This window comes from Ixodes scapularis, unplaced genomic scaffold (genome assembly GCF_016920785.2).
Source record: "Ixodes scapularis isolate PalLabHiFi unplaced genomic scaffold, ASM1692078v2 PGA_scaffold1__304_contigs__length_218370807, whole genome shotgun sequence".
In the NCBI taxonomy this organism is placed as follows: domain Eukaryota; kingdom Metazoa; phylum Arthropoda; class Arachnida; order Ixodida; family Ixodidae; genus Ixodes; species Ixodes scapularis.
Genome location: NW_024609846.1, coordinates 53,353,087 through 53,379,600, shown reverse-complemented (window position 1 = coordinate 53,379,600; position 26,514 = coordinate 53,353,087). Strand labels below are relative to the sequence as shown.

Here is a 26,514-nt window from a genome sequence, read left to right as displayed (position 1 = left end):
AAAGTGAAAATTGGATCAAAATCGACGCATATCTCACATGTGGTTCTTGATGTCGATCGTAGCGCCACGACATGATACCGCCAAGCGACCAAGCAACGAAGAAACTAGGAGTAAAAAGGTTTTGCGACGTTTTACGAATTTAACTTTCATTTAAAACGAAATATTTTGCTGTAAAATTAAGTTAAATGAAGATACACGTTCAAAATGTTGTTTGCAGATGCGCTTTCGGAAAACGGCGCTACCTACAAACAAAAAGAGCAGACACCGGAAGCCGAGCACGCCGAGCACATCCGAGCAGTGAGCACGAGTGTCATCATGGCTGACGAGGAGTCTGCGAAGAATATCAAATTGGTGATCAAAACAGCGAAAGAAAAACAAACTGTGACTGTCGATGGATCGTCCTCGGTAAAAGAGGTGAGTTGCGACACTCCTGCCAAGTTTCCAGCGAGACGAACGTGTAGAAGCTTCTCAAACCGTGTTACAGCGTTGAGTCTACGTCACACTAGGATTAGGTACAGATAGGCCTAGGAGTTCGGCACTCCGTTTTTTTGTCATCACGGATGTTTGAAATCGGTTTGTGATGAAAGAACGCGAGTAAGAGGCCCGTTCCTGAGGCTTAGCGTACCGGAGCTGTGCCTTGTTGCGATGCCGCATCGACGTATGATCGGTCACGCAGCAAGAACCGCTAATCTCGGTTCCTCATAGCGTACCAGCGGCCAGCCCCCTTCGAAAACAAGTTGCGTCTCCTGCGAACAGCCAATGCTTGGCTTGTCGATAACGGTGACCGATCTGGCAGCGGAACAGTCAGATTTATACATTGATCCAAAACGTTTTCGCGTTTGGAAAGCTGTGAACTAGCAAAAAAAATTGGCCAAATTCGTGCTTGATGTGTTGTAAGGGAGGAAAAGAAAACGAGAAAATGCTTCTGGAACTTTCGTCAGCCAACGACGGGAGCCGCGGAATTGTCGCGTAAGCATGGGGGTGCCTCGACCGTGCGAAAGAGGAAATTGGACGAGGAAAGTGTAGCGATTAAATCGCTGGCTCGCTCTTACCGCTCCTGGTTTCCCCCAGCCTTCAAAAAGCGCGGCTCCAGCTTTGTAACTGGACCACAGTAATGAATTCGGCTGGCCGAATGCCGTACAGGGGAGGTCGTGGTCCGTATGGTCTACGTTTTGAGGCGGACCCAACGTTATTTTTTAGGTGTTCGCGAACTGTTTTGTTTTAATTTCGGAGCGTTTTTTAATAGAAAAATGGTTTGTGACCGTTAATGTACGATCTTAGCGGTGTTATCGCCGCTGAGCTCCGTCAACGCTGGATCGAGTTGTAGAACCGTATCCAGGAAGTGATATGGCATTGCCAGAGGCTTTTAGCCGTAACTCTATTAGAGTGCGCGGCTTGGGGAAGAGCAGGCCGCGTGTCTTTCATTACCTACTGTAATCATTTTCCTGTGAAACTAGCGATTCTCGTAATTTGACTGGCGTTCCCTTTTTTCTTTTTTTCTTTTTATTCCAGGTCGTAGTTTGCACGAAGTGCTTGTAGCAGTGTGAAGTGACAACTGACAGACTAACATGCATTTGTGTTGCCATTAGCTGCTGCGTTTGGCAGTTGCAGTAATGTCTTGTCAACTGTCTAGATGCTGGTCGTCCTGTAATTGAGGCTCTTGTCGCAACAACTACTTTGGGGATAAAAAGAACTACTGTGGCCGAACATCTGCTCCAGCTTGTCGGCATTCTGACTATTTCTTGATTACTTGGTTTTCTCCTTTTCCTTTTTTTGGTCGAGCTGGCAAAGCGGGCATAAAACATATCTTTCTTTTGACTGTTATCTAGATTAATGCATGATGAGGTCAACCTGATGGGCACAGTAGCTATTAACAGGTGCTGAGTCAGAAAGGAGGTTCAAGAGGCTAGCTGGTGAACTCATTTCTAGAAAAGATAGCAGAACATTTATTGCCAAGTGTTTGCGATATGGAAGGAGCTTGCTAGCAAACCAGCGTTTAGCTGCCGGTTGCGGTTTGTTACTGGAGTGTCATCTGGCATCAAAACGACAACCATGATCTTTGGTTCTTCAGGTTGCAGGGACAAGACATTTGCATTTCTAAATGTGAACTTAGTCCTTTTTGTGATTTTGTTTTTAATGATTGAGTGACATCATAATCCCGTCACTACCTCCTATTGTACAAGGCCGGACCCCATGTGTCACTTTAAGGACATTGACAGTCACATTTGTGGGAGGGCTTAATGTTATGAACTGTTCAGCAACCAGTAAACAACCAAAGGTTCAGATTTCCTTCTTTTCACAAGAGGATGATGTAAAGAATACATTGTTTTGCGAGAGTACTGCTTAGTTATACTAGAACATATTAGAATTGGGACATAGTGACTGCCAGCACCAAATGATGTTGAATAGGAGAGATTCAAAATAGACAGCTGTGTCTTACGAGTGTTTCAGGACTAAAGGCAAATGGAAACAAATTAGCATATTTACTCACTGTCCTCTGCTGCGTTTGCAGCAGATCGTAGGCTGCCATAATCCTCGATTTTGCAGATCCAAACCATCTGGTGTCGGAAAACAGATTCTTTGAGAAGCGGTGTATATTCCCTGTAAGATGAGCGCTGGGGTGGGCTTTCTACAGTTGACAGCAGCTGGGAACATTGCCCAGTGCAAGGGAGGATTGGTAGAACTGTAGTAACCTCACAGCTCCTTTAACATTCCTTGTCCCTGCTGTGTGCAGCTGAAGGAGGAAGTGGCCAAGGTGTTCAGTGCTCCCCAGGAGCAGTTGTGTCTCATCTTTGCTGGCAAGATCCTCAAGGACAATGAAAGCCTGGCTTCTCACAGTGAGTGGCCAGACGTTGCGGGCAGTTCCGTCAGAGAGTGTTGATGAAGCCCCTGAACACATGTTGAAGGAAGAAAGTGTTTAGTACCAGGGCGCATAACAATTTGCACGGAAATCGTTAATGAGAAAGCTCAAAACTTAAGAGAGCATTTATTATTACTGTATTCAAATTGCAACAACACTGCATGGTTTTACATGCCATGTCCATCTGGTGACCTATGCTGCTTCGTCAGTAAAAAAAAGCATAGGAGAATCCGGCTAAGGATATAACCTTTTTTATCACCGGTTTCCTGGCCGACGTTCACAAAAATTGAATCCTTGTTGGAACACTGGCTGCTGAGCTGTGCACAGAGGGGGGCGTGGCATTTTGTTTATGTAGAAAAGTACAAGGATCCTCAGATAGTTAAAAACTGTTTGTTTAAGGTATACCATTGCTTCTGCTCATGGAAACCTGTAAATATGTGTTAAATAGCATAAATTAAATTGCAAGCAGATCATTTTCTGACTTTTCTTTTGATAAGGAATGTTTTTACTTTTTGTTCTTGAGGGATATTCATTTTCGGATGGATTAATGTCCTTCACGGTACATCAAGGTGCATTCATTCCCATGACTGATTGTGTCCAGTTCAGGATGTTCATGGATTTGCGGAGTTAGGGCATTTCAGAGTAGGATGAATTGGAACATCACCCTGATTTAACACACGGTTTAATATACTCCTGATCTAAATCACTTCTTTACGCAGAGAAAACCTCACAGGGATATTCAAATGCACAGTTTTCTGCCTCTTTTTCTTAAATTTTTATATCTGATTGCATTGTAAAATACCGAGCACCCAACCTTTCTGCCCACCCTTCAATTTTGTAACATTCGGAAAAGACGCAAAAGACCTATCTTTAGTTATTGTTGACCTAAGAAGTGCCCATCCCCCTGTTTTACATGATTGTCTCCAAATGTTGAGTGAGTGCTTGCTCAGTATTTTACAGTGGATGAACAGAAGACTTCTAATTGTGTAATGATAAAATGCAAGGTATTGGAAGTTAGCACAACTATAAAAATTGAGTGACAGACCACTTTATAATTTTTGATAGTCAAAAATGGGTTTCATTGGAATGTCTTACCTGGTCTATAACATTTTTCAATGAACTGGTTATTGAGCATAATAACAGGAATAATGACATTTTTGCGTTACATCCAGTGGTATAAGAACAACCTTTTATTGGTTAAAAGAAAAATATTTCCACACGAAGCTCCAGCTTCTTTCAGAATGTTTTGACAGAGTTGTGTGCATCCAAGTTCAAGCGTAATGCTTGTACCCAATGGCGTAGTAATAGGGTGGGGGGGGGGGGGGGGGGCAGGCGGCGTGGCGTGGGCGTGGCGGGCGGGGTGTGGCATTGGCACCAGGTAGGATAAATTGAAACATCACCCTGATTTAACTCATGATTTAATATGCCCAGTCACATTGGGGACGGGGGGAGGTGCGTGGGAGGCGTAGCATGCACCCCCCCCCCCCCCCCCCCCCCCACACACACTCTTTTTAACGATAAGACCTAGGGGCCTGGGTTGTTGGATGATCTAGCTACACTAGTGCTTGTACCTGAACAATAAAAAAATGGCTTTCATAGTTTTAATTGTAATTGCGGTGGGATAGCAGCCTGCCACATATTTAAACGAGCAAAGATTGCTTCGCATATTCCAGTATAAAATAATGTTGGAAATGTGTGTGTGTCTGCAATTGTTCCGAATCCTTAGTTTTAACTTCTGGAAAGAGATTGGTAGCACCACGTCTTGGAAGTCTGGGGGCTGCAGATTCAGAGTTTTTTACGAGAGACTACCAACACCGAGCAATGTTAGGAAAATGTAAAAGTACTTGCTACAGTCACTGTCGGCTTGAGAATGGCGGGACGTCTCTTTCGGAATCCCGGCCTCCAGCATGTGCTCATCGCGTTTCATTTGTGCTTTGGATGCTTTGGCTGTGCATGCGTGCTCGGGGCTCCCAAGACGCTGAAGTATCGTCGAAGGTAGGCAGATTGTGCTGGAGGCAGAACAACTGAAATTCCTCCGCACTGTTATCTTGTCGGCGACTGTGGGCGGTGACTGTGGGTGGTTTATTCTATGTCGTCTGGATCAGTGCCCCCTCTTACGACTGTTCTTTCTCGTGCAGACATCAAAGATGGCCTCACGGTGCACCTGGTGGTCCGGTCTTCGGCGGCGGCCGCCAGGGTATGTGCACCGCAAGCTCGCTCGCTGCTTGCTCAAACCTTCCCTTTCTTCCTGCCGAAAAGTGTCGTTTCTCTCGTATGAGGCATCTTCGAAGTGTTAGGTCTCCTATCTTAAAACTTTGAAGTTTCGAAGTGAGACTTTAAGGTCATTGGGTTCTTAACCTAACCATTGTTTCGGTCCCTATTTGGTGCAGTAAATTGGCATTTCAGTTGCTATGTGCCTAGCATTGGCACAGTTCCTCCGAGTATGTTACATAAGACTTGTGAATCATCATGATCAAGCCTGTTTAAAGAAAACCAATTGCCATATATGGAATACGTGTTTACTAAAACCGGGGTGACGTAAGTGGCAAAAAATTTGTTTCTATTTGTCATCGAGGAACTGGCTTAACGCTTTGAGTGTCCCTTACTTCTAACTAATATGTGCCGGCAGATGCATGGAGCATCCCAGGTTTCTGTTTCAATTAGTCTCTCTCTCTGTGCAGGGTGACAACCCACCAGCACCTGGGGATCCCAACCAGGTAGGATCCGCTTTTCGATAATGCTGCAATTTTGAAAAGCTTGAAGGGAACCTGGGGGGGGAGGGGGAGGGGGGCGGGGGCGGCGGCGACTTATTTTATGTTAACTCTTTGCGGTCATGTGTCGGGCTGCGCCCGACATCGAAGAAACACGGTTCCGGTCGGGTGTCGCCCGACGCGCGTTCCCGCGCTCTTTTAAACGCGCTCCTTCGCTCTTTTTTTTTTTGCTGGATTGGTGGCGCCATCTCTTGGAACGTTTATACACTTCACTTTTGAAAGGGTTTGAGTTTTTTTCTCATAGAGGGCAGAACTAATCCTAAACAGTCTAAACAACGGAGGAGTGCGCAAATTCAACTTCGATGCCACGAGGGATGGCCACGTTTCAGCCACGCTCATTTTATGGTAACTCTTCGCGTGATGTAGTTGAAAGTGACGACAATTTCAGTGAAGAGGACAACTATACCCCTCCGTCAGATGATGAAGAGACGTCCTCTGCTGATTTGAGCGAAAGTAGTGATGAAGATGAAACGACTGCTCAAGACAACAACCGCGGAGCCGCTCAGCCACAAGCATTGTCCTGGAGTTTGTACACAAACAATCTCCCGGACTTTCCTGTGCTTACCTTCAGTGTGAGTAATCCCGGATCACAAATTGGGCCCTCAAATCTTCAATCTGAACTCCAGTTTTTTCAATTATTTTTTACGGATCAACTGATTGGAGAAATTGTTCACGAAACAAACCGGTATGCGTGCGAGAAGATTTCGTCTGCGGAACCCCTTGCAAAACATTCCACTTGGAAAAGCTGGGAGGACGTCACTGTCGATGAGTTCAAAGCATTTCTCGGAGTCCTTATGAACGTGGCTCTGAATCCCAAGCCAGACATCAAAGAGTACTTCATCGAAGAAATTCTGAAGAAGATGCCTTTTTTTCGACTGGTGTTCACCCGAACAAGATTTCTGCAAATTTTCTGGATGCTGCACGTTTCTCCTCCTCCGCAAGGTCCATCAGGACAGCCGACACGTGGCAGCAAGGTGAGAAACGTTGTCAGCTACATTGATTCAAAGTGCAGAGAGCATTTCAAGCCCGGTCCGAAGATTTGCGTAGATGAGAGCACCGTGGGCTTCAAGGGGCGAGTCTCCATCAAGTGTTACAACCCACAGAAGCCGACAAAGTGGGGCCTTCGGGTGTACATACTCGTGGACTGCGCAACTGGGTATGTTTCTGCATTCGAGCCATACTACGGCAGCACTACTACGGAGAGCCTCCCTCGGCCAGACCTTCCTTTCACTTGCCGAATCGTCCTTCACCTTCACGAGAAAGTGCAGTGCGCTTCGCCTGGAAGGGGGTACCACCTGTACACAGATAGCTTTTATACGTCGCCAACACTTGCCGAGGAGTTGCTTTCGCAGGACGTCAAGCTGACGGGGACTGTGATGACCAACAGAAAAAATATGCCGCAGCAGCTGAAGAAAAAGATGAAGAAGGGTGACGTAGTTGCTTACCGACAAGGGAACTCGTTCATGGCCCTTGCTTGGCAAGATAAGCGCCAAGTAACTATGCTGAGCTCAGCTCACAACCCCTCGATGAAGGCTGTGACGAGAACTGAAGCTCATGGTCAAACGGTGACGCTCCAGAAGCCCGTCGTCATTTGCGACTATACTGAAAACATGGGGGCAGTGGACCGAGCCGACCATTACTGCGCAAGCTATGCCTTCTCTCGGAAATCTCTCAAGTGGTGGAGGAAACTTTTTTTCTGGATTCTTAAAGTTTCCATTGTCAACAGCTATCTACTGATGAAAATGCAGATGGACGCAAAGGGACTGAAAGGGCAGGAACACCTGCAGTACCGTCGCAAGCTCATCGAGCAGCTTGTCAGGGACCTCCGAGTGCGACCTAAGAAAAGAGGTCCGGCATCCCAATCCGACTGTGAAGAGCGGCTAGATGGAAGGCAGCACTTTATCTACAAGCTGCCAGAACGCAGCAGCAAGGACTGCGCAGTGTGCAGTGACCGGAAAACTAAAGGGGGCAGGAGAGAGAGAGTTTTCTTCTGCAACACCTGCAGCAAGCATCCCGGCCTCCACCCTGGAGAATGTTTCGAGAAGTACCATACACTGACGAAGTTCCGCTAGAAAACGCGAGAAAGCAGGAGCTCTGCAAAAATAAATATTTCATGTTACCTTTGTACGCCGAAATAATTTTATGTTTCCGTGGCCCGTGCATCCAAAATAGTTTCTGACCGGAACGACCATTAAGTTGGTCAGAGTATCTGACCGCAAAGGGTTAATCCCAGTTCACAATCTTGCAATGGCCTAAACTCTGAACGAGGTAGCTTGCCATTCCGCACATTGCATGCTGTGTTCAAGGCAGTGTGCTCACCCTTGTAGCTGTGGCTTCATTTGTGCTTAGTAGCTAAACACAAAATGCGTTTATTTTGTGCCCTGCTCAGGCACAAAATGTCTAATGTCCTCCAACTATCTCGTGTGCTCGCCATCACCAGAGTGAGGCGGCATGTTTCTAGCGCGCAGCTCTGTTCAACTCACTTTCAATAGACAGCTTCAGCACGGAATTCGCTACGAAGCTTTTGTTTCATTTCAGCTTACAATTTTGGTAAAACGGTTGAAAGCGTCAAACTTTTCGTGTTTGGCTGTGACCACAACGGATGTTGCCTTAGTCATCCAGTATGGTCCTTTCATTAGTATTCGTGGGTGTTGTCTAATGACGACACAAGCACGACTTCTTACTGCGAGGTGGCAACAGCCTAGACGTTGACGATGTACTTAATTCATTCGTTGTTGTTTTTTTCTTCGTTGTTCCAGGGGGGTTCCCAATCTGGGGTGCCTCCAAACCCGTTTGCTGCTGGAGGGGGCGGCATACCGGGGCTGTCAGGGCTTGGCCTTGGCTCTGGCTCCTTTGTTGAGATGCAGCAGCGGATGCAGCGAGAGGTGAGCATTGCTCGTCTTATAACCCTAAAAGGTCTCCTCTTCTCGGTGCAGGCGCTCTGCCATGCTGTAGTTAAAGGTAATTTGGGGCATCAGCGGTGTAAGCGTAAGCGTGCATCCCTGTGTTTTATTCAATGTTGCCCATCTACAGATGCCATTGCCGTCCTATGTGGTCTGTTGACTGAGCAAGAACGTCTGCACATTTGGAGGTTATGTGTTTAATAGACCTTCAGGAGATGTAGACCATGTCTTTTTACATGTTTTGTTTACCCATCTTTTTAGAAAAACGTTGCATCCGAAAATGGTATAAGCCACAGCGGACATTGAAGCATCGGTGTATCGCGATAATTAAGATAAATTGTGTAAACTTCATAATTGACCTTATAGATAGGGGTGTGCGAATAGTTGTTCGAATCGAATAGCGCTCCGTCATCGCTAGCATCAACAGAGCGAAAAGAGCCGGTTGCATCGGTTTTCCTTTGCACGGCAAAGGCTATGAATGACGTTGTGCTATTCGATTCGAACCACTATTCGCACACCCCTACTTATAGATATTTGTTTTAGCAGCTACAGCCTAACTGGGGATTTCAGACCCGTCATCGCACTCGGCTAACAACTGCCATGTCCTTCATTGACTACCGGCTACAAATATGATTGAAATGTGCCAGCTAAGGTGAATATTTCAATCTTAATGAGTGAATTCTAAGTAATCAGTCCCTCCTCTCATTACCACGTCACCCCTTCAAAGAGAAACATCCCAAAAGGGTCAGTTTGAATGCCTTTTCTCAATCAAAAATTTTCAGCCTAGTCACAAATGCCCTCTGTACAATAATACAATAACAAAATGAGTGGTAGACGACTCGGCCCACGGTGCCATGTGCTCCGGTATCCAGTCCTGTCATCTGGTGCTTGAAGTCTTCTCTGAGAACCGTCCGTTCCTCCGTGAAAGCAATGGCCACTTAGCTGTTGTGTCCCCAATCATAAATGTGGATGAGAGGTGCACCAGCGAAGGACTAGGGTTTAATTTTGGCCACCTACAAGGTCAAGACGGAACATTTGTTTGCCCGATGGCGTTTGTCAAGGTGGTGATGTCCATGGTTTTGTTCTGTGCAGCTGATGAGTAACCCGGACCTGCTGCGGCAGCTGATGGACAACCCATTTGTGCAGTCACTCATGTCTAACCCAGACTACATGCGCCAGCTGATTGTGGGCAACCCCCAGATGCAGCAGCTGATGGAGGTGACTCCTCAAAGCATCATTCTCTTTGTCGCATTCTTTTTTTTTTGTGGTAGTTTGTGATTGTATCTGTTTTGATGCGATGGTTTCATTGGTCCCTAGGCTATTCCATGCTGATTAAGCTGATGTCACACAAATATTTAAATTCCTTGTCCCCTTCACAGCTAGCCCATGATGCACTCTTACCAGTAAAGATAACATGTTTTGCAAAGCTGTCTGATGATTGTAATGATTGTAATGTGGTTTGCATGGCATCGCTACAAGTTTTGAGTTTCCTTAGTTACTGTTTGAAGAAGGTTTGCAACTCATTTGCTCAAGATAGGCTTCATAGTTATTTTGGCTAGCATATGCACTGATCCAGAATTTGATTCAGAGTTAAAAAGACCTGCAGTAATTGCAGGAGCTCCGCCTCTTACATTTGTTCTGAAACTTTCACTGGAAGCAAGATACTGTCCTTCACTTATCCTTTCCTCCCACTGGTATCCGAAGCTATGAACTGTCTGCCCTAATCTCACGCCTCACAAGTGGCACTCGATTGGTTAGCCTGAACATGGGCGTTGATCAAGCATCGCGTGGTGTTCTAGTCGGACAGGATTGGTGCTGATGGCTTGCAACTTTTGCCTTCAGTTGGAGGAATGAAAGTACCGTATTTATATGACTGTAAGTCGACTCCCCCGCCCCCGCCCCCAACATTGCACATAAAAAAAAAAAAAATCTTTAGAGGCGCATTTTACGGCGAACATGTGAGAACAACGGCAGAGCGTCCTTTCGGAAGTCGAGCCTCCAGCACGCGCTCGATGCCTTCTGGTGTGCTTTGGCTGCGCATACATGCGCGAGGCGCATGAGATTCCCAGGCGTTGTCGAAACTAGGGAGCTCACGCTGGAGGCGGGATAACTGTAGCTGGTCCCTGCCGTTCTCAGTCTCTGCGACTAGAGACTACGAGTCGGCCCGCACTGGTGCTGTCACTCCCGTCAACATCACTGCTACGTTCTCAAAGCACATCGTTGGCGTCGTCCAACGAAATCTTGCACTTCGCAACTGACAGCATCAACAACGTCTTACGTGCTTGTTCGGGGATTGCGTTGCACGTCTTGGGTAGGGACCGATTGCGCACTTCTGCGGCATACTTTGAAAGGCATCCCGACCTATCCAGACTTTGGGCCACGGAAGCCTTTTTGTTTGCCGTCACAGTCACCCATGCCGTTGGAGACGCCCCTGGAGCACCACCCGTTCCGACAGGTTAAACTTGTACCCAGCAGCGTAGTTGTTGGTTGCTTCTGGATGAAGAATAGCCATCAACGAGCAGCAAAAACCTAAGCTGCCCGGATCATGCATGTTAATACAGAAAAACTTAGTTGGCACTCCAGCATGATCTCGACACTCAATCAAACGACGCGCGACCGTGAATTGTGCGAAAAAAAGCAGCGGGGAGTTAGGTGCGAGGCTGTTCCAGCCATTCCAGCGGCCATTCCGGAGTGGCTTTTCCAAGAAGTGCCACCAACCCCTGGAGTCAGGCACACCAAGCGCCGTTCATCGCCGTACATTCCGGCTAATTTTTAAATCTTTATCAGTAATACTCGTTCTCGCAAATTAAAAGAGAAAAAAGAAAGAACTTGTAAAATGAGCGCACACAATAGTGCAATGCTCAAGTACTCATAACAAGTCAGGGTGTTCTTGATATCGCGATTGTTTCGTTTTGGTCGGCGGTGGAATTCTTTTTTATCGTTATAAGTCAAACCCCCACTTCAAATTTTCAAAAATTGACGAATGGGTCAACCTATATTCGTCTACCGTAATATCCCGAGTCATCGCCCACCCCATTTCTCGGGCCAATATCGATTTCCAAAAAAACACCGAGTCATCGCCCACTCCTTCAAATACCCCAACGCAGACTGCACGATCCGCGAACACTCATCCTACCCGAATGACGCGGCCGCGGACCTTGCAGTTGGAGGACGTCCATGGCAAAGTAAAACGAAGGACAGAGAGACACTTCTCTTTGTTTACGCATTTCCTCCGTGAGCGACCCTGAAGCGGTAGTGTATGCCTGCGAAAAGAAAACGATGGACAGAACAAAATAAAAGTTTGTGTTGCTTACAAAAAAATCGACCCGACAAAAAAAAAAAAAAATGGAATTGCGAGATGAGCGAACGTTCCATATCCTGGAATGTAACCGCGGAGTGGGACAAAGTCTGTCTCCGCCGAAGCGCGAACCCGCTCCTTCTCCCCGCACGTCTCAACCCCGGTTGTGCAGTATTTTAGACAAAGCGAACGGGTTAATAAAGCTTTGCTGGAATGCTCTACACAGACGTTTGTGGAGCGTCCCAAACCCCCATTGATAGCATGCCGTACACGGACGGACGCACGCACCAAACAAGAAAGTTGCGCAAGAGCTTGCGATTGACAAGGCGCCCTACTTGGCTTGATGCCAAAATATTTGCTAACGCGATCGCCGGCTTTTCCGCTTTCCCAGCATTGCTCTTCGTCGCTTCTTTGTTCCGCTGGCTCGCTCGCTCGTTGCGCCTGGTTGGTTTTTCCCATTTTCTTGTAAACTTTTCTTTCTTTCTTTCTTTCTTTTTTTTTAACTAACTAGGAGAACATGGCGGTCACGTGCTATCACGGAACAAGCGTTCGCTCTGTATGCAGATCGGCGGTGTTCCTAGCGCGTATGCAAGCAGCGGACTTCGCGATAGTAAAACATTCTTTCGTGAGCATTTTTTCTATAAAACAATAAAAGTAAATCGACTTTTGAGTTTAATGGTATCTCTTGTGCAGCAGCGCTTGTACGCAAAGAAAAATGGGCAGTTTTTCCCCTTTTTCTCAAACTTTTTTTGCTCACCCACCGTGACACGGGTCGCCCCACTTTTTTTTTTTTTTTTTTTTGTGAATTTCAGGCGTCAAAGGGGTGGGCGATGACTCGGGATATTACGTAAATACGGTAATACTCTGCATTTTAATGCAAGGTATTGGAAATTCTGGGCCTAGCAAAAGAAATAACCTTAGTTAATTCTTTTGCTCGAAATAGCCTTTGCTATTTTTTGCTGGAAATAGCTGAAGTTTTTTCTAGCAAGCCAACAGACAGTCTCAGCTAAGACACAGCCTTAGCTAAGACCAAATAGTCTTAGCTAAGGCTGCGTCAAAGAAAGCACTGCCAAATGTAGTGTTCGAGTGACGTAGCACATGGAGTCAAGTCTCGAGCGCTCGCGTTCCTCAGGCTCGACAGGCTTTCTTTCAGACGAAACAGAAATCACTACTAACTACCATAAAAAACCTGCATATAATACAAAACAATTTCAGGACCGCGAAAATTTTCCGCGTAAAATACGACCAAGGAAGTCTTAAAAAATAAGGTTTATTTGCGTTGAAATAAACCTTAATCACTCATCACTTCCACCAGACTCCTTGTCTGACGCCACCTTGCAAAGGCAGTAGTTTCAGTGCCGTTGAGAACATTTGAAATCCCACACTTCTTGAAAGAGCGTGCGCCGATGCAGTGACTTGGCGCGGCGCATAAAGCGAGCAACATAATGTTGGCTCGCCAAAGTTCTCTCGTCTTCTCTTGCAGCAGCTCGACATTTACGGCGAGGTGCCGTTCACGTTGATCTTTTACAAAGTCGCTGAGACTTGCCTCGACGTCGGTGAACACGCCATTCTTTGGGCCTCCAAAGTTTCTTCTCGTTCTGTGGCACGCGAACAGATCTTGCTTTTGCCGTCTCCATCCGCGGATGCTGCCTTCATTTACAGCGACCTGTTATCCGGCAGCACTGTTGCCGATGTCTTCTGCAACCAAAATGACTTTTCTTTGAAGGCGGCCGAGTATCATTTTCGCGCCGATGCCATTGCCTAGCCTGACTGTGGACGGAAGATGGCGTCTCGGACAATGAGATTTTAATGATGATGATAGCTGTTTTGAACGCCACATTGCTTTGAAACCGAAACTATGTCAAACTGCGTTAGATCGCGCATCATCGAAGCTGAAAATTTTTGGGACCCGTGTATAATGAGCTGCATACTTTACATAAAAAAGTTTGAAAAAAAATTTCGTATTATATGCGGATTTTTACGGTACTGTATCTCCAAATGAAATCGACATATTTTTTTAATCAGTTTTTACGGAGGATGACAGTTCACTTTCGGAGTTTGACGTCAATGGGCCTCCTGGCATTGGCGATGTTGTACTATTGGACGAAAAGTTTTTCATATGCTAAATAATGTTGACCCAAAGAAGCGTGCTGGTACTGATTTAATACTATGAGGTTTTAAAATGTTACGCAGAAGGAAATTTGGAGTATTCGTTTATATTATTTAATAAGTCTATGTTACAGGTTTTATTTATTTATCTATTCACAATACCTCAAAAGCCCCATTAAAGCCTTTGAGGTAAAGGGGGGGGGGGGGGGGGGGGGGGTTACATTCAGTTTAAGAATCAATTAAAACAAAATAATAAAAACAAATTCAGTAAAAAAAAAATATCTTGGATTACAGAGAGAGAAAAGCAAATGCAAAGTGAAAACATGTAGGTAAAACAAAACAAATGTGCAAATGAAGTTATAATGCTAGCATGCTCGACAAGAATCCAAAAAGTCACGATTCAAAATAAATTATTACAAATGATTACCGTATTTACTCGCATAATGAACACACTTTTTTCCGAAAAAATTTACTCATATTTACAATCACATAAAAGTGATTTTAAAGGGCATTACGAAACATTTTTTATTAGGTATGTTGACAATGTCTTTGGGAAGACCGTTCCAGCTCCTAATTGCACTAGGAAGCGCTGAGGTATTAAATGCTGCAGTGGAACCAAAGATGCGTTTGAAACTTTTGCTATTATTTTGACTAGGTTCTTACCTAGTCGGTGGAAAGTCGGACAAATTATTTTCATTCACAAGTCGGGATAAAACCGATCCATCAAACTCAAGACCAGTATCTCTAACTAGTATGTGCTGTAAGCTTCTAGAACATATAATCTTTTCCTATGTGATAAAATATCTCGACAATTGTAATATTTTAATCCCGTTCCATTGTGGTTTCAGAAGGCCTTTATCAGTGAGCAACAGAGTTCATTGAGCTATTTCACGAGCTCTCAAGTCCGATCAACACTAGGAGCCAGACGGACTTTATTTTTTTTCTCGACTTATCAAAAGCTTTCAATCTCGTATCTCGAGACCTGTTCACACACTGGTGCCGTGTACCGGGTAGCCATGGAACACTCGGCGGTCTCGTATATTCTATATTTTTTTCGTGTGTCGTTCTTTCTTTTTTTGGCTTCAAAGCCTTTTGTAGTTGTTATAAACTACCGTTTTTCATAGGGAGTATGTTTATTTGTCCTCACAAATACCATCAAACCGTTGCTCTAGGGAAATGTAGTTCCAGAGTCAACACATATATGGCGCCAGCTGTACAAGTCTGTTCTCGTCGTAAGAGATTTTAAAAGGTTTTAAGGCACTCGGTTCTAAGGAGTCACAAGTGTGTGAATGGGCCTTCACCCTAAACTGCTCTCGAAGCTTTCTGCAATTTTTCTAAATGATCGATTGGCCAACTTTCAAGTTTCTGTTTCTACCCCAGTCTCGGGTTAAGTTCCATCTTGGAATCCTCTTATTTATCCAGTAGGAGGCAGCTTGTACCTTTGAACGATAAGACCTCCAACCCCCTTCTGGTAACGTCGGGGGGGTTTCGCAGGCTTGGTTCTTGGGTCTCTTGTTTTTAATTTTCGTCAGTGACATTGTCAAGAGCATTAACTCATGTTAAATCAGCTTTGAATGGTCATATGTAACCTCCCGTGCTGTGGGTTGCTGATATAAGCTGCAATGCCCTATAAATCAAAGAAGAAAAAAAACACTGTCTTAGTTAAGATGCTATCTCTAGCAAGCGAGCCCAGGGCTCGTGTAACACGCATAAAACTCGCGAGAACAGAGTGCGCAATACTGAAAGGGTGAATAACCTGCACGAGTGAACCTCGGTGGGGGCTGCTCATTTTCTCATTTCTCGCGACTTCTGCCGTCGACTAAATGAGGTGTGCTGTGTGACTCTGGAGGCACTAAGGTTTCCCTCTCCACATGCTCAGCGGAACCCCGAGATCAGCCACATGCTGAACAACCCCGAGCTGCTGCGGCAGACAATGGAGGTGGTGCGCAACCCTTCGATGCTTCAAGAGCTCATGCGCACTCAGGACCGGGCACTCAGCAACCTCGAGGTGGGCTCACCTTTTCTCCTTTTTCATCACACTTTTTTTTTCCCCAGCTTTGCTGTTAGGTCAATACTGTAAACTAGCGTAAAATACCACGGAAGTGCCCACTTTGTTCAAGCACCCACCTTTAACATTTCACAAACTTGGGAATTCTGAAAATTATACGTTCGGCACTTGATTTTTCTGGGCAAGCGCCCCTGTCTAGCTTAACCCAGTTTTCAGTGAAAGTGGGTAGGTGCTCCCACGGTATATTATGTTACTTCATTTTCGTGAATTTAGAGACTCCAGAATTATGCAGGGGTAGATGGTGTTTTGTATCTCCTTTTTTATTTGTGTCCCGCAAAATCCCGTATGAACACCCTTCCCCGAAAGATTGCCCATCCTATCCTTTAGGATGAATACCCATAACATAAAAATTCCTAAACATGCCCGCCCTCCGATTCCCGTCCAATGTAACGCGATGATGTAAGACGGGAATTGAAACAATCGCATCATCTGCGGTACCGGTATGGGTCAAGTGAGTTCGTAGCAGGTTGCCACGTGTGCATTGCACCGTGACGTCCGAATCTGCGGCATCCGCGATCTGCGTTATCCGCTTCTGTGGTATGCGCGTTCGTGGCGGGTTCTTGCGTTTTTTCTCCACGGTCTCTGCACACGTTATCGGTTCCTGCAACATCCGAGTTTGTAGCAGCTTCTCTCGTGTTTATCTCGCCTTGAAGCGCTTATCTGGTGCACCTGCGATTTGCAATATCCGTTTCCGTGACATTATAGTTCATAGCAATATCAGTTTTCATTTCACATGGTTTGTAACTGGTGCTCCGGTGTTTATCACTAATTTTTACAGCAAAGCTGTTAAGGGCTACTTTCCCCACAATAGTGTCCATCAGCAAAGGAATGATGACACAGAACTCTGGACAGCTACCGCCATCTATAAGCAAACCTTTAGAGCCTTTCCACTCTGGCTTGCCCACTTGCGGCCGACCATTACTTCATTCCCACCATAGTACAGCTTTGCTGGTCTTCTTTCTTAACCGGAGTGGAAAGGCTGAAAGTGTTTTTTTTTCATCAACTTTTGCTGTCACATCCCCGAAGATTTTTTTTTCTTTTTTTTTTTTTGGAGAGTTTGTGTTTTTACAGTAGTCATTGCCTTTTTTTTGCATCCTTTGTCTCTGGAACGATTTCATATAACCATTGCATTTATCGCAATTGTGTATAGTCTGTGCAATTACCTATTTGATTGCTTGAAGGATACGTCTTAGAACCTTTAAGAATTAAAGTAGTTCTTTTTTTTTTTTCTAGTATGTATGTGATGGGCCCTAACTTTTGGAGGGCTATAACTATAATGTGCATGAAAATATATTCTTTGAGCAGCGAATATTGACCATGGAAATGTGAAAATTTGGAACACCCCTGAATCAAAACCAGCATGTTTTCAAGACTGCTATTTTCCTGCAACTTTTTTTTGCTTAGGGTTCCTCCTAATTTTTTTGATCGGTGTGTGCAGCTTCACCCCTATAATTCACTGCTTGAGAAGTCTGCAATTTCTTCTCTCCTTGCCAGAGTGTTCCTGGAGGCTACAATGCCCTGCGTCGTATGTACACGGAGCTGCAGGAGCCCATGATGAATGCAGCTCAGGAGCAGTTCGGTGGAAACCCGTTCGCCTCCCTCCTCAACGCCGGTGGGGCCGGTGGGTCCATCTCTTCATTTATCTCCCTTTTAGAAAAATGCCGCAAGGTCTGTCGCAGTCCTGATACCGGTGTGCTTTGTTACACTCTTTTCAAGGCACGTTCGGTCTCTGCATTCTGCTTTTCCTGAAATATTTAATTCCAGTGTTACCAGCTCTGAAGCATTAAAGTCTCGCATAGACCGCTGCAGGGCCTTGTATGAAGTCTGATAAGGAACTAATGCTCCAGTTGTGCAGTTCTCATAGGGCTTGGTCTTCGTGTTTCAGCACAGTGGCAGCATGGCACTACTCCAAGTTATGGAAGTTAACAATGGCGTGGTTGTTGGTGCAAATGCGAGCTGGCGATGGAACCTTGCTGACCCGATTGTGAAATGACCAAAAAAATAATGAGTGTCTTAGCTTGTTCTCAAGCCAACTCGCTTAACTTTCCTGCGGAGCTGTTGTTCCAGTGTTTGTTCTTGTTTTGCCCGACCTCTCTCAACATTTTTTTTTCGTGAGCTTCGATAGAACAGGTGGCTTAGCACCCTTTGAGAAAGAACAGAACATTGCATATTCCATTAAACAAAAAGCAAAGTTGTACTTTTTTTTTTTTTTTAACGTCGCAAAACTTTTTAAGAATGGGTCAGGGTCAGCATCAAGGTGACTCGAGAGGAGCTTAATCCGGGACTTGGGCGACGCTCAGTTTCTCCGTAACTCGGCAGCCTCCAAGAGCTACGGCCCCTGTGCGCCAGTTGGGGCATTGGAGCGATGCCCGTGACATTGTGCCGCTTCCTACTGCAAAACGCCGTCGCGTCCTGTCTCCATTGCTCCGACTGGCCCAGTTACGTATGCCAAACAATATAGTTTGGCCCGCGGAATACGACTCGTGCAGCGCTTTATGGTTGCCAAAAGGGTGAGAATGGCAGGGCGTGTCTTTCGAGCGCCAAGCCTTCACACGCGCTCCATGCCTTCTGGACTTTGGCTGCATGCATGCACCCGAGGTGCATTAGACGTTGAAGCGTTGTTGAAGGTAGGAAACTTGCACTAAAGGCGGGAGAACTGAAGCTCCTCCCTGTTCTCACCTTGTCAGGGTCAGTAGACCTTTGCAAAAAGAGCTCTCTCTGGCCGCCACCGTTTTGAGACTCAAGCAACCCTTATCAGCCAGAAATTTCTGCTACCCACCTAAGTAGTGGAAACCCGGTCAGCGCGACTCCCCATCTGCATTGTGTATTCAAAGGAGTTTGCCGGTTTTCTTTTAAATTTTTTGCTTTATTTGCCTGTTCAGGATGCTTACCCTTTTCTGTTATCTTCCACCGTGAGGACCAGGGAATATTGGGGCTCGTAGCCTGCTCGGCCTTTACAGGAAACGAACGAAGAGAGTGAACATCAAGTGGCCCGCGACGCGGGGCGTTTGACATTTTTCGAGGATGATTTCTTTTAAAGATAATTTCCGAAAAGCCTTCCCGTCTATGTTCGGGGTCTTCGCAAAAGATAGCTGATGGGGTCCGTTCTGGGGTATGGGGACAGAATAGTCACGCATGGTCATTTGCTTTGGTGCTGTGCAAAAAAGCAGCTTTCTTCAAAATGTGCCGCAATGCAAGCCGGATTCAGTCCGATCGTCGTGAAGTGACTGTCGTCAACACTATACTAATGCAACAACGCTAAGGAGCTCAAATTGAAGAAAATTGGTCGTGTGGCAGAAAAGCCGGCATCAATAGACCGATCTCACCAGCCAGTTTGACTACGGAACTTTATTTTTTCTGCACGTGCAATAACCTTGATGGAGCTCTGCGCTTGTGAAGCACGAGACGGCAGGAGCCCTCGCATGCACGGCTGTCTGCCTCCCGTGAAGTTATAGCGGTGTAACGCATGTGCCGAACGCTTAGTGAGATCGGTCTGTGGTGTGCCGCGAAAATCCTGATTTGTTGATAGGGTCATGACATCACAGCCACGTGACCTCGTGTGGGAATTTCAAGCAACCCACAATGCTCGCGCAAAACATGACGTCACGCATGAAATGAAAGGGATTAAAAAATCTGACATGTTAGTGAATCAAAGGTCGCCGCATGCTTCAATTAACTCTATAAAGTAATCCATTTGCTTAAAAGAAAAATTTGAAGGATATTGGGTGGGATTCGAATTCACGACCCTTTGGTTGTGAGCCAGACATGCTTGCGTTGCTTGGGAACGAGCGGGAGTCTATAAGTTTCGCTATCGTGTTCCACTCTTCTGGGTATGCTGTGTTATTTTTATACCCTTCTCAAATAAATCCTGTTAGGATAATGTGCACCGTGGGGTATGTATGATATGTTTGATTTATGAGACTCGTTGAATTTCATACTCTGAGCGGAGAACACCCATGCAGTATGTCTATCATGTGTGGTCAAATATTTTCGACAGTTAAGATCATTGTAGGTTGACACTGCTGAGTGTATGGTGCCGTGAAAAAATCATAAAATGAAGCAAACATACCAGTTGCATTTGTTCTGTCACGCTTTCATTTAGCTTTATATTTGTTTGTTTTTGTTCCCAAAATAGTGCAATCCTTTCTTAAAAACCTCGAGAAACTTTATTTACCATAGAACAGGAAAGAAAAAATAAAACACTGCAATTTAGCCACTATTAGGATTTGGAATTGCCACAATTTTCTGACGAGAAAACCAAACCCATGCCCAACACTGACGTGCACTCTCAAAACCAAGGATGTGCACTGTAAATCGCTTTATTTGAGACTGCTGCTGGGAAGGTCTGCAATCGACAAATTTCCTGACCCCTGCACTTGTGCACAAAATATTACAGTTTCCTTTGTCCGTGCCCATGCACAAACTTACAGATTGCGGTTTTCCACGTCCCTGCGACCCCTGCACAAACTTAGTCCACGGACTCTCCCGTCTCTGGCCCCAGGTTCCCCAGGGGCCCCGCCGCAGCCGCAGCAAGAGGCCGGAGGCCAGTCGCCGTCCAACCAGGGCACTGAGAACCGGAACCCCCTGCCCAACCCCTGGGCGCCAGGCAGCGGGGGCAGTCCCGCTGGCAACGGGACGGGGGGACAGGCGCCCCCTGCGGGAGGAGTATTGGGAGGCCTCGGGGGTCTGGGTGGCCCTGGGACGGGGGGCGCCGGCATGTTTGGCACCCCGGGTATGCAGAGCGTGATGCGGCAGCTCACCGAGGACCCCAGCCTGATGCAGAACATGATGAACGCCCCCTACGTCCAGAACATGCTCCAGGCCCTGGCCGCCAACCCGGAGATGGCCAATCAGGTGGGCAGGTCTGGTTTTCTGTGCGCCCGGAATTGTGGTCATTGTTTGCTTCCTGTGCTCCTCTAACGCGTGGATTCTCAAGCTGGGTATCCGGGAATACAAGCTTTCCTCAACTTATCTTTAGGAACTCCCAGAGCTCTCGAGTTTCCTTGACTGTCTGGTTCTAACAGGGTGTCTAGCAAATTATTATTTTGAAATTCCCTGACTTTTTCAGGTTTTCCCTGACAATTTCAGGTGAAATTCCCTGACCACAGTAGAGGCGGTTAAATATATAAGACCATTACAACGCCAGACATTGGGCACTGTGAAGATCATTTTGCACGAGCTTAATCCAACTTGCATATTCCAAATTATTCGGGTTCGTCCAGCCCGGACTAAACATCCACTTTCTTGCCGCCGACATCGTCAGTGAAGAGGCCATTTTTTGAAACACGATAAAAAGATGACGCTTAACTATACACGTCAATGACCGAATGGCAGCGTGGCTGCCAGATGCACACTTGGGGATACTTTCGGCTTAAGGCTTGGATTGGGGTCTGCAGCTTTTCCATTTGGTACTAAATCTAGTAGCTCTAACTGGATCTAGCCCAGTGTCGTGCCCTCAATCCGATCCAATCCAAGGCTTGGAGTGGGTTTGTCGGCTGTTCCCTTTGCATCGGGTAGCACACTCTACATTGGGTGAGCAGAGCCTGCGCTCCTCTCTAAGCAGAATTTATTGCCTATTCTTCTGCCCCCAAGTCCTCAAGTCTTTGCTCAGGGCACTCGATGGCATTTCCGGCTCATTTTTTCTGACTGGGCTCACTTTTTGACAATATTCCTGACAATTCCCTGATTGAGCTTTCCCTGTTAAAGCAATATTTTAGCAGATGTAAATCGTCTACTGGTGCTTTTCAAACACTTCCCATTCCGGGCATTGGTGTTGACATGGCCTATAGGCCTCCGCACCGCTCTGTTGCACTAATGTCGAGACGGGGTCAGTCGAGTGAGACGGGTTTTCCTTGAGATAGAAAAGCTCGAGCACGTCTGCTCTAAAGCCTCCTGATGTGCTTGCCTTTGTCTCGCAAGTAGGATCAAATGCGCGAGGCCCATGCCTCAAGGAGCTCTTTGAAGCAAACGGCAGCACAACACGTGCATGTGGCATGTCTCACTCGGTTGCACAACAATGGTTGTCGGTACTCGTAAGAAACGCTAAACTTGGAGTTTGTCGAGGGGCTTTCATGTTCCTTGGCATCTGTACCAAGAGGACAGCTGAAGGAAGCTGCAGAATTGTGATCTTGCGGTTGCAACTTAATTGAAGTGTGTGAAACAGCCTTAAAGGGGCCGTGCAATAACAAATAATTGTAGGAGTTGTTCTCTGTCCCATCTGGAGTATAGAACTAAAACCAATTTTGCCTGTGTGCGTTAGTTTTTTTTTTTTTTTTTTTTTTTTTTTTAATTGTCAAACAAATAATGTTTTGGGCACCTCCCAACCACTCTCAAGTCTTACACCGTCTTCACAGTGACGTGTAGCAGGGTGCTCTGGGGCAGAGTATCCGGTTGGGTTCTCTTTATAGAGCCTCCAGCACACACTGCCTCTGCTTGCGATTCACATGGCGACCTTGAAGGTTAATATAAGCAATGTGTGAGGGGGGAGAAAAAGGGGGGGGGGGTGGTTGAAGAGCTTGCCTTGTCATAGGGAAGTCGAACTGACGTAGTAGTGACAGTGTGAAGCTTAAGAGGAATGGTTTGGTTCACCTCGGGCAGGTGGCGCCACTAAAACTGAATACAGTACAATTTTGTCAATGATATGAGGCTTTTGATGCATTCACTCGTTTTGAAACGGCAATGTTTATAAAAGGTAGCCTCAGTTAGATCAGTCACCAAATTGGCACAGCTTGCCAACTTATTACAATGCACCCAGGTTGCCTGCAAGTCGTGAAATATTCCCGTTCTTTGCTATGCTATTCCACAACTGAATTGCGATACTTCAAAAGATTGAGGCGGTTTCTTAATCCTTTTTGATAAGAGCGACGTAAAAATTAAGGACTGCAAATTCTTTCGAGGTTAATATCGTTGGATCGCCCATTTCGAAACGCAACCCAAAACTCGGCACTACCTATGAGCAATAAAAAAAATAATCGGCACTACCTATGAACAAAATCAGTATCATCAGCACCACCAGAGCTTCGCCCCAATCAACATCATTCACCACGTGGAGATGCGGTCATTTTTCTTCCGGGTGGCCGCGTCAACCACCCGGAATAAAAGAAAAAATATTTCATTTCTTCGGACAGAGTTGGGAGAGGAAGCACGGAAAACTCCATCCCCGCTCCCTCCACAAAAGAGATTTTTCTTTTCTTTCGGGCGGTCGACGCAATTGCCTGGAAAAAAAAAAAGAAAAGCCAGCTTGTTTTGCAAGCTGGCTTTCCCCCCATGCAGTCGCTCGCGTTGGGGGAAAGCCAGCTTGCAGAGCAAAACGGCGCTTTTGGCAGTTCCATATATCGGTTGCGGCTGCTATTTTTGTTCACTGTAACATTACTGTGCACAAGAATTGCTTGATATAAGGGATAATTCTATGTAAACGGGTTCGATATAGTCGGGTTTGACTGTATAGCCACGTGACTTCTGCCAACACTCCCCTTCTCTATATTTGTTCTTCCTCCCCAGTCCAGTTTCACTTTTGGTTTCGAGCAGTTGCTTTTTTTTTTTACTTGATTGAAAATATATGTGATAGTGTAGCAAAATATTGATCGGGTAGTCTTCTGACACCATAATGAATTGCCTGGCAAAGAATAAAACAAGAACTTTAGGGGCTGTCACTGTCCTTTTAATTTTAAGCCTTTTATAAGAAGACCTAAGAACAAACGCGTCGATTTGGTCACAAGATGGAGCTCTCATCTGCGCCATTTCTCTTCTCGTCCAGGTGATGGCCTCGAACCCTCTGCTGGCGGGCAACCCCCAGCTGCAGGAGCAGATGCGGCGCCTGATGCCCCAGTTCCTGCAGCAGCTGCAGAACCCCGAGGTGCAGGGGCTCATCACCAACCCACAGGCCATGCAGGCTATGATGCAGATCCAGCAGGGCATGGAGCAGCTGCACAGGGTGGCTCCCAGCGTCTTTGGGCCGGGGGGACCAGGCTCTGCCCCCACCACAGGGGGCACCGCACCCACGGCAGCACCGGGCTCCACCCCCAGCCCAGTCGGCTCCGCCCCTGGCTCTGCACCCGATCCCAGCCCCGCTCTCGGAGGGGGTGCCGACCCCGTCACGGACCCCCTGAGCCAGTTTATGGCGCGCATGATCAGTTCCATGGCGACGTCGCAGGCGGGGGCCAACGTGAGTCCCTACTCTGCTCTTGTGCAGAGAGTAAGTCGTCTGCTTGTTGCGGCAGCTGCGGTGATGTCGTAACGGCTCTGAGCTCAAGCGAATGAGTCTTGAGATTGCCTACTATTTTTTTTTTTTTTTTTTTTTTTCAATCAGTTAATAAGAGCTCGGCGTTCCGACGTCATCGCGACCCCTGTGCACTACACATTTACGTGTATCCAGCCGTGTGTGGCGATGGTACGGCGTTCAGAATGTGCCTTCAACCGGTCCATTTAGAAGACTTCCCACCCACGCATCAAGTGTCCCCGAAGTGACGACAAATAACGTTGCGGGAGCCGACGTGCCATGCCGCCGGATGTCGTAGTCCTGGCTGCTGTTTCGGTTGTTTTCATGCACCAAAAGCTTTTTGAATCAAGAAGCGGCGCGGTTCTACGGCAACGCCTGGTCGGTGATTCGATAGCTCCATGCCCTCGGTAGGGTTGCAAAATTTGGTCGCGAATGTAGGTTGAAATTATTTGGTCATGAATATTGGTCGACCCTTTAATTTTTGACATTTCCGAAACAAAAAAAGGTTGACTTATATTCAAATAAATACGGTATGTACATGGCAAGGGGTGACTATGAAGGGAGAGCGAAGATCATTGCCATTCTATACTCGGCAATGTTTGCTTCCGTGTCAAGTCGTTACTGCGCTCCAAAAGGAGCATGGTTTCAGGGAAATGTGGAAGTTATGCAAGGTTGTCTCTCCCGCAGAACCAGCCTCCGGAGGAGCGGTATCGGTCGCAGCTCGAGCAGCTAGTTTCCATGGGCTTCGTCAACAGAGATGCGAACCTTCAAGGTGAACATTGCAACTATTTCCAGTCATTGCACCGAGACACGCAACGCGTTTGGTTGTTGCGTTGACATCATATAGATAAACAAAATAACTTTCAGACCTTGCGATGATATTTTTGGGGATGGTTTTACATGAAAGGAGTGCAAGTGACAGGGCAACTGGCTTTTGTCATTGTGCCCTTAAGCCTTGAGGGCGGCGAAGGTCAGAAGTGACCGGGACTTTTGTTGGATGCACATTTTTGCACCAATGTTTGTTAAAATGTCGTGCCACAATCGGTGTGTTACGGTTGTAAAGCAGCACAAGCGTTTGAAACGCCCGAAGCAGATGATAGTAGAGTGCAAACGCTTGCACGGAACAGTTCAGAAATTTAGCATGTGGTCAGGTCGTGTGTATACAGTTGAAACGGCGAGTGAACCAGGCTCGTGCATTGTAGCCAGAGAGTCGATGCAACTATGAAAACCGAGTCTCGCTAGAGCGGGAAAGAGAAACCGACAGACCTCAAACACGTGCTGCTTGCAGGCAACAGTTCTTTGGCTGTCTCGCGGTCGCTTGAGCTTTACTTCATGCACTGAGCGATTGCAAGCCTGCCAAGGGTACTTTCAAGTGCGCATGGTCGAAGTCTGTCAGAGTCTATTGTTTCCGTTCGTCGCTCTAGCGGAACTTGGGCTTTAGGCACCCGCAACAAGCAGTCCCACTTCATGTCTCTTTTCCTTTTTTTTTTTTTCGTCCAGCGCTGATTGCAACGTTTGGAGACGTGAATGCGGCGGTGGAAAGGTTGCTGCAGTCGCAGTGAAGAGAAGACAAGAGTGCGCTGTGACTGCAAGGGGGAAAGGAGGGGGAAGAGGTAGTTGGGAAAGAGGACTCCTGGATTATTTTCACCCAGTGGGGCTCTTTGTATACATATTATAAATAACCGCCCGCACGTCCGTGTGCCGCCACCACACCGAGGAGCCGGACCGAGGACTACGGGTCAGCGAGGAAGCGTGCATGGCACCCGACCCGCGGCGTAAAACATCCCATTTTGACAAGTAATAGCAGCAGACGTACGCGTACATGCGCGACAGACTCAAGTGTGCGAGGGAAAGTGTGTATCTTTGCTGTCTCGTTTTTTTTATGTTTGCTTCCTTGCATCTTTTGAAGGACTGGGTACGAAAGGGTGGAAGAACAGCGGGTGGTTTCTATTTTGGAGTGGTCTGTGCTAGTTCTTTAAAGGGAGGAGAAAAGAAAATGTATGAATGGAGCAACAGCGTTTGCAGTAGAGAGGATGGAAGGATTTGTTTCCATTAAATGGCTGAACGGGAACAAGTCTTTGGAGCGACGTGTCCTGCTTCCTTATTGCCTTTTCGCTCTTGGTTGACGCATGCTTACTTGGGGGGTCATGACAGATGCGTTGGGTCAATGATGAAGGGCCATAATCGTGGCGGGTTTGCTGCAAGTACATCTAGAGCTGCCAAACGACTCGGAACAGAGTTTCTGCGAGGTGAACGTGGGACAGGGTAAGTAGGCCACATTCGTCTT

The 26,514-nt window shown here is 46.6% G+C and overlaps 1 protein-coding gene across 1 annotated transcript; it reads left to right on the top strand.

Moving 5' to 3' along the window:
- Window positions 1–47: 47 nt before the first annotated feature.
- On the top strand, window positions 48–26,310 carry LOC8052411 (ubiquilin-1). Its single transcript, XM_042290744.1, has 12 exons — window positions 48–414; window positions 2,735–2,837; window positions 4,999–5,057; window positions 5,542–5,577; window positions 8,391–8,516; window positions 9,627–9,752; window positions 15,821–15,949; window positions 17,504–17,630; window positions 20,511–20,863; window positions 23,766–24,173; window positions 24,915–24,999; window positions 25,728–26,310. Exons 1-12 carry the CDS (start codon window positions 205–207, stop codon window positions 25,787–25,789), a joined length of 1,824 nt encoding a protein of 607 aa, XP_042146678.1. The 5' UTR covers window positions 48–204; the 3' UTR covers window positions 25,790–26,310.
- Window positions 26,311–26,514: the final 204 nt, after the last annotated feature.